At 38.4% G+C, this 21,744-nt stretch overlaps 1 protein-coding gene across 1 annotated transcript in view; it reads left to right on the top strand.

Annotated features, from left to right (window-relative positions):
- The window catches only part of LOC127649169 (CYFIP-related Rac1 interactor B-like), a 39,077-nt gene extending 21,638 nt beyond the window's left edge, over positions 1–17,439 (top strand). The window contains exons 4-11 of the mRNA XM_052134141.1: positions 6,796–6,901; positions 11,210–11,346; positions 12,254–12,331; positions 13,137–13,256; positions 14,126–14,205; positions 14,307–14,433; positions 16,368–16,438; positions 16,598–17,439. Coding sequence (XP_051990101.1) covers positions 6,796–6,901; positions 11,210–11,346; positions 12,254–12,331; positions 13,137–13,256; positions 14,126–14,205; positions 14,307–14,433; positions 16,368–16,438; positions 16,598–16,664 — 786 coding nt within the window. The 3' untranslated portion in view covers positions 16,665–17,439. The remainder of the gene's footprint in view (positions 1–6,795; positions 6,902–11,209; positions 11,347–12,253; positions 12,332–13,136; positions 13,257–14,125; positions 14,206–14,306; positions 14,434–16,367; positions 16,439–16,597) is intronic.
- The last annotated feature ends 4,305 nt before the right edge of the window (positions 17,440–21,744 follow it).

The following is a 21,744-nucleotide window of genomic DNA, read 5'->3' as shown; positions in this document are numbered from 1 at the left end:
TTAATTCAAGACTATCTTGAAATATAAGGGAATATTGGATTGTGTAGGGCTAGGAGTTGATTCTAAACTGAATCGATTCTGTGATGCTGACACGATTCTGACGCGATTCTTTGTGACTCAGTTCCAATCAGGGCATGACATTCTGTGTTTATTTCCTCAATGACTAAACTTCTACATATTCTGAAGTAGCTTTATAGCACTAATTCAAAATACAGATTTTAAAGGGATGGCAGCTAAACTATCATAATCGCTTGACTATTCAACACGACTCCAAAATTTCTGCAATTGAACATTACAACATTTTTATTTCCCAGGCCTGGAAAAGTAATTAAAAAAATGAATAAAAAATGTCATTATAAATACCAATGATATTTCATGGTTCTCGATACCAGTTTCGATACCACAACAAAAATATGCTAATATGGTAATGTACTATTGAACACAAGTTGTTTTATTCAGTTATTTTTCATTATTATTTTAATAATTATTATTATTTTCCAGAACATGTTTTAAATTGTAATTTAATTTAATCATCAAAATGGTGTCTAATCAATTAATTCTTAAAACTTTTAATAAGTGAAAAACAAAATTTTTATTCAGCAGCTGTCTTGCTTGTGATATATTGCTTAATTATTGTTATTACTACAGAGAATATTACATTTTACTGTACAGTTGCAATATATATATGTATTAAATTCTTTATTTAATGTCTTCAATTTCAAGCATTTAGTTTTTACATTGAATTGTGCTTTTATTATAATGTGGGGTTTGTTTTAGCCTAAAGCTTCACTTTTCTGGATAAACAGTTCCTGACATGGCCCAGTGTGATCATTGAAGACTTTTAAGTCACATCTGAAATCTCATCTCTTTACACTGGCCTTTGAGTCTTACAAATTAAATGTAGGACACAGTTTTGGAGTGTTTGTATTTTAGACTACTGGTGTTTGTGTATGTGGTCATTTTGAAATGTATTACTGAGAAGCACTTTTGTCAACTCTGTTGTTTTAAATACTATAAAAATAAAGATAAGTTGAGAATAAGGTGCAAATCCTGTGATTTAATTATAAAAATATATATTTTACATGTGCTGCGTAGTTCACTATGGATTAGTCCTCTGCTCTGTCATCTCATACAACGTGAATGATTCTCAATATCTATGGAGTTTCCAGAGTATGAGAGGTCAGATTTATAAATTAATTTAAAGTATGCAGATCATCCATGCTAAGATTGCTGCCTTTAGTGGTTTAATAAATCACACTAGTACACGTCATGCAAACAGAACTTAAACAAATAATCTGTTTTCAAACAAATTCCAGAAAACTCTAGTCTTGCATTGGTTGCACAAACAGATAGTCCTGCCCCAAAATCACACCAATGGTCTTGCCAATGTTGCTCTATTGGGCTGAGTGGGTTGCTCAAACAAACAGAGGAATGTTGCTATATTGCCAATGCCACAATGTTACACTTATAGGTCATCAACAGAAATCAACCTACAAATGGATTACTTATAGTTGTCTCTGCATAAAAAGCTGAAATATGAGAAAGAATTTTAACATTGGAAGAATAACACACATCAGCTTTAACCTTGTGCGACCCCAAGTCCACATGCATGGATGTTGTATTTTGACTTTGCTATGCACAACGCATAATTTACATGAATAAAAACTGACTGAATACTGTTCACAAGACTCTAGACCAGTGGTTATCAAACTTTTTTTGATAATCGCCCCCCTACTTCATTCCCTTACCCCAGAAAAAATATCATACAACACAATACTCAATATCTGTATTATTTGATTAATTTGCTCGATGCAACTTCTATGCATTGCATGATTTTAAAGTTTTGTTAATAAATTTAGCAGGCATATGCATCATGAATGTGAGACCAAATCTTGCGTTTCTTAAATTTAAGCAGATGGAGGTCTATATCTTGAGCCTATAAAATGAAAATGCGATGACAGAAAATAATAATAAAAGAGATTTTGTTATTATATTTCAAAAATAAATGAAAAGACCAGTAATATTGCATATTTTGTCCCACTGAAATTATCATTCTAAATTACAGCATTGATTTAGAGTTGGATGAAGCTGTAAATTTACTGGTATCAACAACAGTAAATGTATCTATAATATCTATAAAAAGTAAATAGTTAACACCTAATTTATGTAACTAAATTATTCTAATAGTGTGACTGAGTTTCATCAGGTTCTTATTGATTCAAATTAGTCACCTCGTGGAATTTCTGAAGGCAAACAAAATCTGTTATATTTTCGTACACTCAAACAAAAATATTTTAGCCAATTTTTTTTTTTTTTGGATTTACACATTTCTATTTTATCTAATGAAAATTTTAATGTATTTAATGTATATTCATTTCTATAGTTTTAACAGTGGCATTTGTAACAACACAATAGTAAGCACATGTAAGTATGGATCTTCTTCACTCCCGTGGTTAGATTTAACATGATTTCTATAAAAAAATAGTAGGAAACAGTAAGCCTATTCAGGTAAAAACTATTTTACACATGTAAAAACGTCATGGTTACTGTTGTAACCTCCATTTCCTGCGCTATTAGGAGGGCCGTCTTCAAGGAGAGGGCCTTGAGCTCAACTGAGTCAAGCGGCTTGAAGGGGGGGTCTTTGAAGGCCCTAGAGGACCACTGAGAGATCCCAGGAGTGGAACAGGCTTGGCCGGGGAGGATTCAGCCTCCGGGTGCCTCTAAGTGGGAATTGTCTTGGGAGGCAAAGAGATCTACCAGTGCCATGCCGAACCAGCCCCAAATCAGCTGCACCACCTGGGGGTGTAGCCTCCACTCTCCACTGGGTGAGACCTGTCACAACAGCGCGTCCGCTGTCATGTTGAGGTTGCCCGGGATATGAGTGCCGTGCACCTGCTATAGGGGGACTCCAGTCCACAAAAAACAGAGGTCTGTCCAATAGTTGAAAGTCTGACAGCAGGAAGGGGTAATTTACATGGTTTGTGCTGTGGCGCCATGCCCATCTTGGGACTTGAGTCTGAAGCCAGTGCTGAAGCGGTCTCATATGCATCAACCCAAGCGGCACGACCACGGCAGAGGATGCCATATGCCCCAGGAGCCTCTGGAACTGTTTTATAGGAACCACTGTGCCGGGCTCGAAGAGAGCGAGGCACCTGAGCACCGACTGCGTGCGCTCGTTTGTGTGGCGTGCTGTCATTGCAGTCTAACTCTATGCTGAGAAAAGATACTTTTGAAAATACTCTGAACCGGGGCGAGCTTGCTCTTTTCCCAGTTGACCTGAAGCCCTAGATGGCTGAGGTGCCTGAGTACCTGGTCCCTGTGAGTGCATAGTAACACTCGAGAGTGAGCTAGAATGAGCCAGTCATCGAGATAGTTGAGAATGTGGATGCCCACTTCCCATAGCGGGGCAAGGGCTGCCTCTGCGACCTTCGTGAAAACGCGAGGGGACAGGGACAGGCCGAAGGGGAGGACCTTGTACTGATACGACTGCCCATCGAACACAAACTGTAGGAAGGGTCGGTGTTGATGCAAGATGGAGACGTGGAAGTACACGTCCTTCAGGTCTACCGCCTCGAACCAATCTTGATGCTGAACGCAGGTTGAAATCTGTTTCTGTATGAGCATTTTGAACAGGAGTTTGCCCGGTTGAGAACTCGCAAGTTAAAGATTGGCTGCAACCCACCACCTTTTTTGCATACGATGAAGTAAGGGCTGTAGAAACATCTCAGAACATCTCAGCTGGAGGGACGGGCTCTATCGCATCCTTGACTAGCAGAGTTGTAATATCTCCCTGTAAGGTGCTGCCGTTTTCGGCGCACATCGAGGTGGAGCAAATACCACTGAAACGAGGCGGGAGCCTGATGAATTGAATCACGTAGCCGAGTCGGATAGTCCTAGCCAGCCAACGCGACGGGTTGGATAGCGAAAGCCATGGATCCAAGCTCCAGGCGAGGGGCACTAGAGGGACGATCGTTTTTTACGTACCAGTGGGGCTTCACAGCTGGGGGGAACAGGTGTCAGGAGGCAAAAGCACGTCCCGAGGCTTGGGTGCTGAGAAAAGACTCAAAGCACTTACCTTGCTCTGCGAACCCAAAAGGGGACGGGTTAGAGACTGAGGAAGAGGTCCTGGAGAGGTGTCTTCGGAACTCGTCAGCGGTGGCCTGCCAGGGATGGGCAGTCGCGGGTCCGGAGGTGAGTTAACTGTGCATGCAGGTGCCATTGCTTGCAGGGCGGAGGCAGCCTGTCCAGTGGCGCTGTAGGGTTTTGAGGTCAGCGACGACATCATCCTACAGGCCTTGGAGGGGAGTATCGGGCGATCACGGGGCACAGGTGAATCGCAACCGCTCTGTCCATCTGGGGGACCTCCGTGCACCCGTGGGCCGTCCCACCGTCAAGGGTAGTGAGAGCGGATGAGTGAGGAGGTCGGTTCCGGGCAGTTAAAGGTGCGCTCCATGACCTTGTCGCTCTCCGATGCAGCGGCAACATCATCATCCAACTCCAGGGGCTCAAGGGAAATCGCGGGCTGGCCATGAAGCGAGCTGCACTGACCTCGAGCCCGGACGGAAGCAAGTGAGCGTGCCGGGGGGCGGGTGCTTCGTGGGGATTTACCTGGCGAAACCGAGCCCACTGTCATCCCCAAATCGGCTCCATTGCCAGCCTGGTCATCCTCAATCCCGTGGGAAGAAGGAGCGACACAGGGGGCGGCTGAAGTGGCATTCACCTTGAGAAATGAAAGCCGCGACTGCAACGCTGCCATGGTCATGTTCTCGCAATGTGTACATGAACCATCCACAAACTCTGCCTCAGTGTGATCGCTACCCAGGTACACGAGGCAGTGTCTATGACCGTCAGTCTTGGAGAGATATCGACCATATCCAGGAACTACACAGAGGCGGAAGGGCATCTTTAAAAAGACGCGTCCTGAAAAGGACGTTCAACGCCTGCTGTCTGTTGCTCTTTTGTGAGTGAAAACAAACTCTTTTAGAGGGGAAAACACTCTTTTAGAAGTAAGCACTCTTTTAGACAGAAGCGCTGTCGAAGCACCCAGGGGCGTGGACTGCACAGCGTGCAGTGAAGAAGAAAGCCGCTGGTAATGTGCTGACAGCAGTGCTCTTCCAACAGAGGTGAGTGGAACAGTAGTGAACTTCAGCTTGCTGCTGCACAACTGCTCGGCTCCAAAGAAAAAATCTGACTGACAGACGCACACACGCTTCCCTTCATACCTGTATGTCCGGGCGGGACATGCAAATTGTGTCTGCCAATTTCTCATTGGCCTTTTATAAAGTTCAGAGGCTCTCAAGAAAGACCCCTTGTGTCACTACATTCGACACCACTTCGGTGAGTGACAGAACGGAACAATAAATACAAAATATATACATTTAAAAGTTGTAACAAAAATGTATTATATTCCTTCACTCCCCTAATGTAGCCTATGACAAATGTAATAGAGCTGAAGTAGTAATATGATAATATGTATTATGAATCTATTTCTGCCTTAACTACAGTAAGTGCTCCAGTAAATCAGTATATCGCCCCCATTGAGAACCCCTGCTCTTGACTGTCATGTAAGGGATAAACTTCTGTTGCACCGAGTCATGTGACACAACAACATGGCGTTGATTTCCTTGAAGTGCTCCTATGGATGCAGCTACAACAAAATTGCCTTTTGTAAAAAAAAAATTCTTTAAGTGTTTTCAATTAAACCAGTTTGGTTGTAAAGAGTAGTGTATCTAGTTTTATTTGATTTGCCGCATTAAAAAATCAGTTAATTTTTCGCACGTCATCACCCTGATAAACACATTCACACAGCATTTCTTCAAAAGTAGAAATTATTTTTTAGTTATTTTGAGTAACATTTAACTCTAACACATCTGGGAGTTATTTTGCTTCATTTTAATATACTTTATGTTATATTTTATTTTCTTATCTCTGTGCAATACAATTCTATTCATTAAAATTTGTTAATGCACTCCTATATATTTACTATGCATTTTCACATTGAGAATAAATGGGTTCATCCAAAAGCTAAGGCTTTATATGGACTTAGGATGAAAATAAGGTGCATTTCAAACAGAGACCAGTGAAGACAGACAGCATACTGGAGGTTAAGTCATTCACTAAATAGGGAGTTAATTGAGCATCCTATTGCTTTCTATAAGTGCATTCAATCCTAAAATCCAACCAAAAGTTAGTTTTCAGGCTGCAGATGATGTTTGGACCACTCAACATGTTTAGCAGACATGGGACAATGGAAATCAGTACATAGATTCAGAATTTTATAATGCAACATTTTATTTTAACATGGTTAGCACTGATTGGATGATGCTGGACATTACTTTGAATAAGAATTATTTATGCAGCTTCACAGAAAATCAGCTGTAATGTCTATAATGTCTCAAAAACATGAATAACCAACACTCCTGGAAACATAATAAAAAAATAAAAAAAATGTTTTGCTTGTTTATTAGGTTCTACTAGTTACAAATCAAAACGGGAAACAGAAAATGTCATACGGGGGTCTCGGGAGGTCAAAACTCAAGGAAATATATTTAATAAAAATAAAATTTTCAAGTTACACTCTGTTCTAAAATCACAAATCAGTCAAATTGGTCTGAATCTAAATTATTTTAAAAAGTCCTTATCCTGTAATCACAAACCAGTGAAAAAGTTATGGAAATTCCTTGGTCAAATAGAGGAGGATCAGTTAATTTTCTTTTGCTATAAATATTATAAAGATTTAGTTCCTCCTTACCCATATCCCCAACCAAGTTAAATGTGTGAATGTTGTCTCCTCAGGCCATACAGCATCCAAATGATGAGCGCGTGCAAGAGGGCGCGTGGGCCGCTGTGGTCCCACTGGTGGGCAAACTAAAGAAGTTTTATGAGTTCTCACTAAAATTGGGTATGTTTTTTTGTCTCCTTTTTAATATGCCTTTAATACAGACCGTAAAGCTACAGTATAAAAATTAACTCTCCCAATAAATTTCCCTTTAGAAAGCTGGCTGTGCATGAATGATTCCTTATGGGGATATATGGTCCACTGACCCACTTAACATTTTTAGTGTAGATTAGTAGCTGCTCTGGGGTGTGTAGCAGGCTTGTTTTGATTTTAATGTGTTGAAGTCTGGTGAGATGGATAGTGACATGGGTTGTCATGACTCCTGATTCATCTGTATGATCAAGACACATTACAGTATCGCTAACATAAGCAACCGATTATAGTAATGTTATCTAACCCTGCTTAGGCATTACTATATTGTCCTTATGCTTACCTCAGTCCATATCCTCACATTGCAAAAAAAAGATTGTTTCCAATTAAAATATCTAAACATCCTTTAAAACAAGATATATTTGCTTGAGAAGCCAAATTGTTAAAGAAATTAAGACTTGTTTTTGAGAGAATGTATCAAGTTTATTTTTCCTACCCCACTGGCAATAGTTTTTTCTAGCTTTAAAGGAATAAAATGTCATCATTTACTCACCCTCATGTTGTTCCAAACCTATTTTACTTTTTTCATGCAGAACACAAAAGAGGTTTTAATGAATATTGCATTCTGTCTATTTATTACAATGGCAGTGGGTAATGCCTCACTTTAAAGCTTAAAAAAGGACCTTCAAGTATAATAAAAGTAGTCCATGCGATTTGTGTATCAAACATCAAGTGTTCTGAAGCCATACGACATGGAACAACCAGACACTGAAAACAATGCAAGGTCTCACAGGAACACTCGTGACACTGTAGAGAGATTCTAATCAAAAGTGATCATCGCTATGCCCTACCCACTCAAAAGGGCAAAGCTCTTGATGTGGGCTCTCTAAAGAGAGCATGGCATTACAGTTTGAATGTACTCTTCATTTAAAGTCTTGTAAAAGGGCCCTTTGTAAATAAATTAACTTTCTTTCTTTTGTTTGGAGCGAGTCTTCAAATGGTGTCCCCTTCCCAAAGTCCATTTCAAGTGTGCAAAAATGCAGTTTGGAAAACGCCCTGTAAATAAGCTTATCTCATAGTGCTCATGAATGTGCAACGGACTCACTGAAAACATTATTTTATTGAAAAATGACTCAAATTCCATGGAGTTTCACATCAAAACCTATCGTCTGTCTTCAGAAGACTTGGAATATGACGCACAAACTGCATGGACTACTTGGTCCCTTTTTTCTTTTAGCTTTTTTTATAATTGATGCACTATCCATTGTATTCAAAATAATCATTAAAATTTCAAATTTTGTGTTCCTCATAATAAAGAAACTCATATGGGTTTGGAACAACATAAGAGTGAGTAAATCATGAAAGAAATTTCATTTTTGGTTGAGCTATTCCTTGAAGCATAAAGGTTTATGCTTAAAAAAAGAAACAGTTGCCTGTGGGTGAGAAAAATAAACTAGATATACTGTATTATAGGAAAACAAGTCTTATCAGTTTTGCTGACTTAGGTAAATATATCTTGTTTTTAGGATGTTTAAATATTTTTACTGTAAAACAGAACAAAAATACTGTTTTAAAATATACTGTTTAGTTCCTTCCTCTTGATGGTTTATATGTTACTCAGTTGTGTGTATGTGTATGTGTTTTTTGCTTTTTCCAACTCAAATTATAGTTAGTTTGCTCCTGCAATTACCACAGTTATACATGTCATAACAATGAATATGTAAGCTGTTACAATGGAGTTGTGTTTTGGGTTTAAGCTATTTTAATATGCATGTTGAATATGCTGTGTTTCTGTACTAATTCAATGCCTGTTCTAGGGGACACGCCCTGAACAGAGCAGCAGTGCTTCATAATTGGATTAGCACGCTCCTTGGGCAAGGCCAATGTCTTTGCAAAACACAGCTCTCGTCATCTTCGTTTAAACTATGTACACACCCCAGATCTACTGAAACTTAGCAACTAATTAATTATCTTCAAAATAAATAAATTTCCTGGAACGTATGATAGATTTGTCCTAGACTCATATGACACTGGATATGATTTTCGTTTAATGCTACAGTGGAAAATCACGCATCATTTGGAAAATACTATTACAGTACACAACACTGATGTACAGTATTATGCAAAGAATCGTTTGTGGAAAAAGACAGGAAGAGCCATATTAACACATTAGTTCTGCTAGTCATAGCCTTTTTCTCTCAGAAACACATTGTGTCTTATAATCTTGTATGTCTCATAGTGTCTGATGTGCTCTGTGATTTAGGTAAAAAACTAGGATTGCTTTCACTTTTTTTTTTCACTTGGTGTTTTGTGTGTCTGTGGGTTTGAGTGATTCAGATGAAGGGCCTGATGTTGAGAAATAGATCATGACCTAATTATACATGACATGTCCTTTAATCAAACATAAACACCAGCCAATGGCAGCGCTCTCTGGAGGTTAGGCTCTGGTGAAACATCAGAGGGGCAGTCTGACCTAACATCTCTCTGTCACATCTGTGTTTCACTGCCAGAGACTTGATCACATGGTGAAAAATGTATCTGAAAATATCTACAGCCTACGGCTGTTTCTTTGTCCAAAGTTTTTGCCTTGGCTACCATAACCCCAGCTTTCCATTTTGTATAGGCCTACCTCTATCCATCAATCAATTTTTCCGATGTAATAAAAATGGTTTCATTTATCTGAACTGTACAAAACTTTGTGACTTTTCCTCCACTAGGCACCTGAATACACAAAATAAATTTAGACTTGATTCAATTATGATGGTGATATTTTACTTGTTGAGATTCAATGATCATAAAATGTCACCATACAAAGAATGCAAATGCCATTACTTTTGTTAAACGTCCCATTTGGGGTTGATTTATAAATAAATTACCCATAAAGAAGGTCTTTCTCCATCATTTACTGATAAACAAGTGCTCTGCTCTGCCAGTTAAACGTTAAACATATTTATTACATGGGTCTCTGGAATACTCGATTCTGAACGGTTAATGGCGCCAACTATTGGTCTGATATTTAGTTAGTAACAACCGAACATCCAGGGATTGAGACATATCAGACTGGTCATCCGGGTACTGCGTGCCATCTTTCTTACTTCTCGTATCACTCTGCGATCTCTAAAAATAAACTAATGCAATAATTTTAACTCATATTAATGTTTTTATGTTCATTTATTTATTTATTTGGCAAGTTGTCTTGTAAAAAACAGGATGATGAGCAGTCAGACAACACCAGAACTTCAATGGATATAATTTCAATTCAAATATATATTTCATGTCCATTTATTTATTTATTTGCCAAGTATTCTTGTAATAAGCTGGATGATGAGCAGTCAGATGGTAATTTCTGTAAAATATACACCAACAAACCAGAGGTGGAATTCAGCCGTTCATCGATTTTTTTCTTTTCGATTCACATGACACAATTTCATCGCAAATCAACATTTCATGTCCACTTTTTTTTTTATTTGGTTAGTAGCTGTGTAATAAGTGGGATAATATACAGTCAGCTGGTTGTTATTACAAAATAAATCTGCAACAGGTAAAAGGATGAGCAAGGAGGAGGCGGGAACTGACTGAACAGTCAACATAAAGGTTTAATGATATAAATGAACTTAAAACAACATAAAACATAAATGAACACAGACACACATGCAGCGCAGCCGCGTGCGTCTCTCTCTCTCTCTCTCTCTCTCTCTCTCGTACTGGCGCCTCTGGCTCCACTTTACCTTGCTTTCCCGCTGATCAGCTGATTCAGCACCGGCCGTGCCCCATGACAGCCCGGCCACGACCTCCTCCTCGTCACAAAATCCCTTCAGGGTGATACAAGACCCAAGTCCTGATAACCCTGTCAGGGTTTATTTTGGGATAACAAATGGCTGACTGTACATTATCCCTTACCTAATTAATGGTATAGTATGTTAACAAGTTACAGGGTTAGTTCACCCCAGATTGAAAATGCTGTCATTGTTTACCCTCATGTCATTCAAAACGTGTACGGCTTTCTTTCTTCCAGAAAACACCAAGGGAAATATTAGGCAGAATGTCAGGCTCAGTCAACATTCACATTCATTGAATGGTCACTGAGGCTGTTAGTCTCTAACATTCTGCCTAACATTTCCTTTTGTGTTCTACGCAATAAAGAATGTCATATGCAGGTTTGGAATAACATAAGGTTGAGTAAATTATGACATAATTTTCATTTTTGGGTGAACCAAACCTTTACCTTTGACAGCATCACAAATTCTCTCTCTCAATCTCCCTCTCATGTGTCTGTTGTAGAGGATTCTCTGCAAGGCTTGCTGGAATTCCTCACCAGCTCGCGCTGCAGTCCCACTCAGCATCTGGAGCAGGAGCAGGCTCTGGCACGGCAGTTTGCAGAGATTTTACATTTCACACTGCGCTTCGATGAGCTGAAGGTAACCAGGCATCTTAATACACCCACTCTGCACAGTCCAATCCTCCTTGAAATAATCTCCTTCTAATCTGCATCATCTACACTGCTGGAGTCAAAGCTATAAATCCAGTATGAGCACAGAAAGACAGGAAGAAAAAGGTAGCAAAGACAGTGAACAAGATGAAAAGGGAGTCAATCAATACAAGCATGTTACGTATGAAGCAGAAACTAGAGGATAAGAAGAATTAGGGTTTGGTGATGTGCTGCTGAAAAGCAGAACAGTTTGTGTAGAATACTGAAAAGTGTCTCAAATAAAAGAGTTCCGCTGGACATTTACCTGGCCCTCGCTTCCTCCTTTATAAGAAAGAAAAAAGAAACCTGTCACAGAGGGTAAGATAGAGAAAGTTTGAGTTCAGTGGAGAGGGAGCTATGTAGAAACCATATGCTGTTTTCCAATAATTAGCATGCACAAATAATGGATAAATTGGTCCATTTTGAACTCTAGACTATTTTTATCAATAGTACGTCCGCTTCCACCAGTTCGCTCCATTCAAGGTTATCTGCGGATAGCATGATAGTTTGGGTGGGTATTGTCGCATTGATTGTGGTGGAAATGACACCACAACATTTTAAATAATTAAAAAATATATATGTTTTCAAATGGTTAGTAATTATTTCACTCTTTATTTATATTATTATCAGTTATTCTTTAAGTGTATCATTTCGTAAGGGTTTTCATATTTTAAGATTTGAGGTATTTGAAAAGAAACATAAATGAATGACTAAGGCATGTTAAGACAGTATTAATGTGAACTTAATATTAGAAAAAGAAAAAAGTTGTTAGTTTTAATAAAAAAAACAACCCTTGGGAAATTAATGTGCCTTCAATTGAAGAAGCACCATTAAATGGTTAACTGCTCTCTTGCCAGATGACCAACCCAGCCATCCAGAATGACTTCAGCTACTACAGAAGAACCCTGAGTCGCATGCGTATTAACAATCAGGCCGTGAGTACACATCGCTTCTCCTCTACCTGCTCTGTATGGAAATCGGCCTCATTATCAGAGGGCTTATGTTTTAGTAATACCCTGTTCCCCAGTGTCACTGGGGTTAATGAGAGCTCTTCTGCTCTCTAATGGTCTGGATCATTAGGTGACAAAGCAGGGCAAGGTCCTGACTCAGGGAAACATGAAATATCGCTCTTATCTCATTCTCTCCATCTTTCTCCCACTTTTCCAGCTATTTATTTTCCATGACTCCCTGCCGTTTGCATCCTTTTATTTTTTTAGCTGACACACAGCTAGTCCGCTCAGTTGATGTTGAAATGGTAGAGCGTACTGAAGGCTTCAGTCTCATTAGTGTGTGCTGTATCATCAGGGAGAGCTTCAGTAGGGGTTGACAGAGGATCATTGACCTTGCCTCACCAATTAAAAGCACTCTCTGCTAGGAATAATTATGATGGCCCCTTTCATCTCATGAAACATGAGCTCTGCTTTGGATGAACACGTATTAGAAATTCTGGACATGTCTGCAGTCTGTGGATTAGAGCAGGATTTACATTTACTTTTTAGCATACAGTAATGAATGAAATGTTTCAAGTCAGTTAAAATGCTTTTTCAGCACATCAAAATGTCCAATTTTCACTTCCATTTTCATGATTAACTGCTTAAGTAAAGCTGACCAAGGGAAAGCTCATACATAACCTCCAAAAAGCCCAGTGGCTTAACTGACCCCTTTAGTTTAAATCTTCAAAAGGAATTGATTTTTCACATTTAGATTACTTAAAAAAAGATCTGCATTCTCTTCTTTCAGCATGCAGAGGAGCACAATGAGGTTGACAACGAAATGGCCAATCGCATGTCTCTCTTCTACGCCAATGCCACGCCCATGCTGAAAACATTAAGCGACGCCACAACTAAATTTGTATCAAAGGTAGGTGGCAATGATTACTTAATAAACATTTGCTGTATTTTGATTATAGCATGTCTTACACAACCAACAAAGGCCATTCAGATGTGTGGCAAGAGGTATTAAAGGAATAGTTCACCCAAAAATGAAAATTCAGTCATTTACTCAACATCATGTTGTTCCAAACCCACATGGCTTTCTTTCTTCCATGGAACACAAAAGGAGTCTCAATCACCATTCACTTTCATTCCATAATTTTTCTATACAATGAAAGTGAATGACGACTGAGGCTGTCATTGTCCTGTGTTACATGTAAGAAAGTCAGCCATGTTTGTAAGAACATAATGTTGAGAAAATTATGACAGATTTAATTTTTCTACCCAATTTGGAGTCCTCGTGGTGGCGTAGTGACTCGCCTCAATCCGGGTGGCGGAGGACGAGTCTCAGTCGCCTCCATGTCTGAAACAGTCAATCTGCGCATCTTATCACGCTGCTTGTTGTGTGGTTACCATGGTGACCTAGCGTGTGTGGAGGCTCACGGTGACCTAGCGCGTGTGGAGGCTCACACTATTCTCCACGGCATCACGCACAACTCACCATACACCCCACACCACATTATAGCGACCACGAGGAGATTAACCCAACGTGACTCTACCCACCCTAGCAACCGGGCCAATTGGTTGCTTAGAAAGGCCTCAGATGACAGAATTGTAATTTCTGGGTGAACTTTAAATAAATGGACAAACAAGTAGAGATGTTCCTGATTAAATTCTACATAACTGGTCTTACAATGCACAAATAACATAACAACTGATGTTTTACTATCACTATCATTAAAACATTCTCATTAAAACCCTCATAATAGAGATTTATTTTATTCTCTCTTTGATCAGCATGAAGAACTACCCATAGAGAACACAACAGATTGCCTGTGTACAATGGCAAGTGTGTGTAAAGTCATGTTAGAGACACCGTAAGTTAATTTATCTTTAATTGTTCTCCTCCTGTTTCCTCTTGTAGCAGGTTGTAACTCTGTAACTCAACACTTGTGTGTTTCTGATGTGTATTGATCAGGGAGTACCGCAGTCGTTTTGCCAGTGAGGACACAGTTTTATTTTGTCTGCGTGTGATGGTGGGGGTCATCATCCTGTACGACTACGTCCATCCTGCTGGAGCCTTCGTAAAATCATCCAAAATCGATGTATGTTCTTTTCTGATTTCTGATCATTGTTAATGTACCATATGTAAAAAAAAAACATTACTTAAAGGGACAATCCTTCCAAAAAAGATTTCTGATAATTTAAATAAATGTTCCGGGGACATTACAAATTGTGCTCAATCAACAGCATTTGTGGCATAATATTGAATACCACAAAAATTAAATTTGACTTGCCCCTCCTTTAAAAAAAGCAAAAACTCTGGGTTACAGTGAGGCACAATGGACGTGAATGGGACCAATCCGTAAACTTTAAAAAACTCTCTGTTTCAGAAGTATAGCTACAAGACATAAACAATATGTGTTTACTAAAACATGATTTTAGTGTGATAAAATCACTTACTAACCTTTTCTGTTTAAAGTTATTGCCAATTTAACAACTTAGTTGACATAACAATGAAATGTCAAAACGACTAAAACTCAATTAATACACAAGTTTTAACAGAAGAATTAATGTGAGTGCTTTTATAAAATTAAAAGCTTCACATTTCTGCCTTTAAACCCTCCATAAATTGGCCATGTTCTCTTTCATTGTAAGTGCCTCACTGTAACCTAGCTTTTGGCTTCTTTTTTTTTAAAGAAAAGGACGGACGAGTTGAAATAAATTTTAAAAAGGTGAATTTTTAAAGAATATCCTGGTCACTCTTTTCCATGAAAATAAGTGGATGGGAACTAGGCATGTGAAGTGCAAAACAATCAATCAATCAATCAATCAATCAATCAATCAAACAAACAAACAAACAAAAAAGCACCATTTAGGGATCATAAAATTACTGGTGACTTGATTCATGAGCAAATCATTGAGTCAGAGTTTTTCAATTAATTGATTGATCCACTTCACAAAACCTAAATTATTCTAAAAGATTTGTTTATGAATCAAACTGATCCAGTTCTCGACTTCAACTGATTTAATGATCCAGTCACAGCGTTAACGTTATGAAAAGATTATCAGTTCGCACAAAAATGGAAATTCTCTCATCATTTACTCACCCTCATGCCATGCCATCCCATTTCTTTCTTTAGCTGAACACATTTCAAGAAAAATATAAAAACTATCTTAGCTCAGTAGGTCCTTAAATGTAAGTGGATGGTGACACGATTTTTGAATGATGAATTCTGGTCAGCAGCATTATATGCATTCATGAGAGGGCGGAGTTCACATGGTCTCTTGTGTGACATATTTGCATTGTCATGTTCGGACCTTGTGTCACATTTTTCTCTTGGTTGAAACATCCAGGATGAACACAGAAATGCCACATTCTAAGTAAACAAAAGATGCAAATACAGACCTAAACCAAAACCAACAGAGGTTCTGTACAGTGTTCCTCGTAAACAGTGCCACTCTTCTGGATGTGTCACATTTGCGTCTGATCTCGCGTGAACATATGCACGCGATTACTTCACATGCGCATACTGCTGCTGACCGGAAGCAAAAATGTATAAAGTAATTAAATATCAATCTTTTTCGCACCAAATGCAATAGATTTGACAACAGAGTTGTATGTGTGACTTTTATGCCAACTGTCTGTTCATTTTGGAGCTTCAGAAATCAGATCACCATCCACTTACATTTTAAGGACCTACTAAGGTATCTTTTTGAATTTTTCTTCAAATGTGTTCTACTGAAAAGAGGAAGTCATACAATGATGAGAGAATTTCCATTTTTGGGTGAACTAGTCCTTTAAATTTCAGTCTGTTCTTCACGCAATTGCTATTCTATTGCTTGGTATTTAGCGCATGAGTCATATGGACCACCTTTATGATACTTTTGGAGCGTGACATCTTTGGTCCACATTAATTTTCAATGGAAAAGAGGCCAGTCAAATGACTTGAGGTTGGGTAAATATTGAATATTTGAAGAAATGTGTGTGAACTTATTCTTGAACTGTGAATCTTTCGCTCTTTTCTGCATGATATAGATGAAAGGATGCATTAAAGTCCTGCGATATCAGCCGCCCAACAGTGTGGAGGGGCTCCTCAATGCTCTCAGGTTTGTGAACACCAGTTTTACAGAAAATGATGCATATCATAACATTACAAGTCTTGACTAAATATGTGAATGGACATCTGTCTACTTTTATTAGTACTGTAAAAGCTAAAAACCATGTGGCTTGTTATAATTTTTGGGTTTTTTTAATATTTCACATAGGTACACAACAAAACATTTGAATGATGAGTCTACCTCCAAGCAAATCAAAAACATGTTACAAGCTTGACTGTGTCTGCCAAAGGTATTACCCCTCAAATAAATTGGATGGGACGGTTCAACAGTTTTTTGTAATACAATGAGAAAAGCAATGTATCATGTGGCAGCTACTGTCAAGTCTGTTTTGTAATGTTGTTGTTTTGGTTTTTTAGATCTTACTCTGGTAGACTGTAAGTTTTGTGTGGCCTTTAGATTTCAAAGATTCTTCTTTGTTGTGAGGCCACCCAACAAAGATTCCCTTTCCATGTTTGCTATGGTTCACTGAGCAACCAGACAGGAACACAAATTTTGGTCCATTCCCTTTTTAATGATAATTTTTACTGTGACTTTTATTAACATGAATCTTTTCAACTGAATAAAGCTATTTTAACCAAAAAGACTGGACTTAAAATGCCTGACAGTTATTATAGTCCTAAAATTAGAGCAAGGACTCATTTGAATCAGGCCATTGAAATCAAACTGTTCTCTCACCACAATGCCAAATACTCTAACAAAATTATTAGTCCTAAACCCACATCCTTTTCACGAAGAGAGTCTCAAGATTATTCATTTCCCCTTTCAGTGACTGTGAGTCTACACCAGCAAGTCATTAGACTATAACAAATTCCACTCACCAGGCAGCACTTCTGTTCTTTTGCTCTTTGTATCCCCACCGAATACTGACAAATCAGAAGAACTGGAGCTATAAACAAGCCAAAATATGATGTAAATTCGCCCTGCTAAAACACTAGCTTAAATATCCATATAGGTCAAGACTGGTTTAAGCTGGTTTCATGCTGGTCTAGTAGAGCCAAGATGTTCACCAGCAAATCTTTGACCATTATGAAGTTTTGGTAAAGCTGGTTTACTTTCTGGTCAAGCAAGAGTTCAGACTTTCCCCAAAATAGACCCCAAATAAACAAAAAGGATTTACTCACCCTCAAGATGTTCCAAACACATATTTTGTTTTCTTCCGTTGAACACAAAAGGAGATGTTAGGCAGAATATTTGCCTTTTACTGTTTAGAAAAAAAGATACAATGAAAATGAATGGTGACTGAGGGTAGCAAAGTCATATGGGTTTGGAACAACATGAAGGATGAAGAATTTTGAAGAATTTCTTTTTTGGGGTGAACTATCCCTTTAAAACGTCTGGTTAGGAGACACATCTGCATCCCATGCTAGGAACCATCACCCAAAACACAACATATGCTAGTCTTTTCAGCAAGGCACCCCTCCTTTTTCGACACACTTAAATTTATTTCCATGCTCAGGTTGTTACGAGTATGCATTTCTTCAACTTCCAGTCCTGAATGTTCAGAAAATCCAGGCTGTCCATTTGCCTTTGTCAGCTGACTCTGGTGGATTAATAAGCCTGAGGAAGGCAAATGGAATGTGATTCCCACATCATCCAGCCCAGGAAGTGGGAGTTTATTCTGCAGAAGTATGAGTAATACATTCCTTGCTCCAAAATCCTGCCGGAGTATTTGATCTCAGCCCCTCTGGGTACACACTCCATCTGCAAGGGATCACCCTCCCAGTTTGTATTACCATTCTATCAGCCCAGTATCTATGACCTCTCTGCAGTGTTATTCTCTCGCTCATCAATCTCTGGGTTGAGAATGTACACAGTTTCCTCATGTTTGTCTGGCTGCTCAGCATGTGTCATCAACAGGCACATATTTTCCCAACTGCAGCATGTGTGATTATTGCCCCCGCTCTCCTCTCTTCTCATTGGAGGCCCACTGTTTTTTAAATGGCTTTCCTGATGAGCTCAGACACTTTTCCCAGGAGGCTGGTGCCAGGCCATATCCCTGTCTATTCACTCCATGCTCTGTGAGAGAACAACTTGTGCTGACTTCCTGCCAATAACACTGCGTGTGAGACCCATAATTCCAGAGCACTCCCTCACAGTATGGTTACAGTAATAGACCAAACACCATATGTTCATTAGATTGCTCACTGTTGGCTTTTAATTCTGTCTTCAGGACAAGCAAAATAACTAAATACAAGCACAAAAAGAAGAATATTTTAATTGCTAAGTTAAGAGGTCACTTATGTCCAAGTCTATGCTACTTCTGATAAATGAACATTCACAATATCTTGAGGGTGGTAGATTGATATTTATTAAATAGTGGTTAACTGGACACACACAAAAAAGTTTAAATCCTTATGACGACAACATCATGTATCCATATAACTAATTTACTGTTATTTTCAATAACATTTTTCAAACTTGATTTTCACTAAGTGCTATGAACTTCCCACTACAGGTTGTGACGTCAGCACCACTTTGATTTTACTTAAAAATGAAGGCAGCAATTAAAAGTTTACTTTTGATTTTAACGTTTTTTATTTTTTTATTTTTTTTTTTGCCATGTCCATGTTACGCATATTACATGTTCCTGTAGAATCAGCTCTATACAGTATGCCAGCAGTATATGAAAATTTTGTGGATAAGTTTCCTCAATAAGAGATAATATTGACATAAAATACCAAATGTTTGGAAAGATCATTATTCCCCGTTTCATCACTGATCCAGAACAACACATGCCAAAAAAGAAAGCGTGGCTTTCCTCTAAGATTCATTCCGAATCGAATTACATGTGGAAGTAAAATATCCTATTCTTGAAAGTGAAATATTAAAGTAATGCTGGAGACTAGAAAGCAATGCCACTGCTGGATTCAGTGTATTTCAGGACTCTCCCACATCCTGTTAATGGAAGTATGCTTTAGACTTATCTCTGCTGTGCCCCATGGCTATTATCATACAAACTGGCATGCTCTATTGTTTTCTTTTTAGAGTATGTGTGGGTCAGGTTTTTCCTACATTGTTGGGACCCATTATCCTCATATGGATAGTAAACCTGAAATGACCTAAATTGTGGGGACCTGCAAACCGTTAACAGCTTAATAATTAAATATATTAATACTAACAATAAATTAATAAAAATAAATTAAACTCTAAAAAAGCAAAAAGGTTTCTGTGAGGGTTAGGTTTAAGGGTAGGGTTAGGTTAGGAGCTCTGTAATCAATATAAGTCAATGAAATGTTTCCAACGTGTTAAAAAAAAAGAAAAACAAGAAACATACTGTAAGTGTGTGATTGCACATGCATTCATTCTCACTCAGGAATAGATGACATGATGGAAGCCTCAAATCTGCAGATGGCAGTAGTAACTTGTGAGAGTGCAAATATGTTAACCCAACAAAAAGAATAAAGTCAATGATGGTGGGTAATATTTCCAGCCCCAAAAAGCATTAGATACTTCTGGGCACTTAAATCACATTTAAACATGTCTCAATGTTATTGCATTGGATACTGTAATAAAGAAAGTGTAATCTGCAAACAAATGATCTGCAAACTGCCATTCTGATCAGTAGTCGCGAGGTGATATTTAGAGGATGCATGACATCAGTTCCCCTGAAGTTCACACTTGTGTCAGAATAACCACTGGGACATGTTCATCATACTAACTATAGACACCAGAAAGTGTCATTTCCATTTTTGTCTTAATTTGAACAACATATCTATTCTTTTATACTGTAGTTTTTGTTAAAAGTTTTACAATTCTATAAGTTCAAACATAAAGAATATATGAGCATGTGTCGTATTGGGGCAGAATGCTGATGTCTGATGGAAAAAAATAACTTTTACATGACTTGAAAATTATGTCATGACAATAATAACCAGTAGATAGCTGTAGTGTGTTCTGCCTGTTGTAACCTAATTTGGGATTTTCTCATTTTAGATTTAAATTAGATTATCACAAGTTATGCATCTGACTATTATTCAGACACATTTGAAACTAAATATAGCATTTTTTAGCAAGTGTCTGTTTTTACACCAAATCAAGTTCACATTTTTTTCCCCATATGTTCAGATTCCAAGTCTATGAATAGTCACAAAATCTTGAGTTTAAAAAGTTCCACTCAAATTGAAGAAACCATATTTGTTACAAAAAAGAATTTGAAACCCAGGAAGTTTAAGTGTGCCTATAGTGTCCAAATAGTTAAGGAGTCACTGTAAATAATAAAAAATAAAATAAAATTACAAAACAAATTTAGGATTGAAGAAAGAGGCATGACCCATCTGTCTGCATAAAACACACTGCTGCACTGGCAAATTCACCGGGTCTGTTTTCAAGAATGGTTGTGCCACGAGCGCAGCAGAGGCTGTCAATGTTAACGGAAGGAGCCTCAGCACGATAAAAGACACTTCACAAGCATTGTTTCCTGACTGGACGTCTGCTCTTATGTCTCTGAAGTCTACTCAAAGACATTATCAGTAGCAAGAGAGAGAAAAAGTGATCACACAACAAAACAGTATGAAAACTAAGCAGAGTAATACTGCCTATATCTTAATTTCCCCCTAACCACTTATTGTTGTGATTCAAAGAGTTTGTGTACTCAAATCAAATAAATCCCTTTATTGACAATCAACCATATACACAAGTGCAACAATGGGTGAAAGTCTTGGGTGCAGTTCCAAGCAACATATACCAATCTGCAATAAACATCAGATTTACACAACACAATTTACATATCTAATATATCACATAATTACACACAACACAATATACAAATAATAATATACAAAGTACAGTATAGAATACACACAATATATAATACACAGTATAGAATAAAAATAGTGCATATAAAACACACAGTAGGTTGATTGTGCTGTATTGACATTCAGGCTGTTGGTTGATAGAGAGTTGCCAGTGTGTTGTTAAGAGAGTATATAGTTATGACAGTCCAGTGTGAAATTAATAAAGTGCAGTGCTGATCGAGTATACTGATCGTGAGAGATCAAGTGTTCAAAAGTCTGATTGTTTGGGGGAAGTCGGCTTGTCATGAAGTCGGCTGGTGCAGGTGCTGATGCTGCGATACCGCCTGCCTGATGGTAGCAGTGAGAGCAACTCTGTCCATGAGATAAGTGTTACTATTGTCTCTGCATTTGAGGGATTTATTCAGAGAAACTGCCCGTGTGCACTGAACTGCATTGTGGGTGGGATCTGGCTACAGGAGTGTGGCAGTAGTCCAGCTGTCGTTGTGTAATCGTATTACTGTAATTAGGTAGAGTACTCCCTAATCCACTTCAGTCAAAATA

Source organism: Xyrauchen texanus, chromosome 9, assembly GCF_025860055.1.
Source record: "Xyrauchen texanus isolate HMW12.3.18 chromosome 9, RBS_HiC_50CHRs, whole genome shotgun sequence".
In the NCBI taxonomy this organism is placed as follows: Eukaryota; Metazoa; Chordata; class Actinopteri; order Cypriniformes; family Catostomidae; genus Xyrauchen; species Xyrauchen texanus.
The sequence above is the reverse complement of the archived record's forward strand: the minus strand, read 5'-3'. Positions and strand labels throughout refer to the sequence as shown.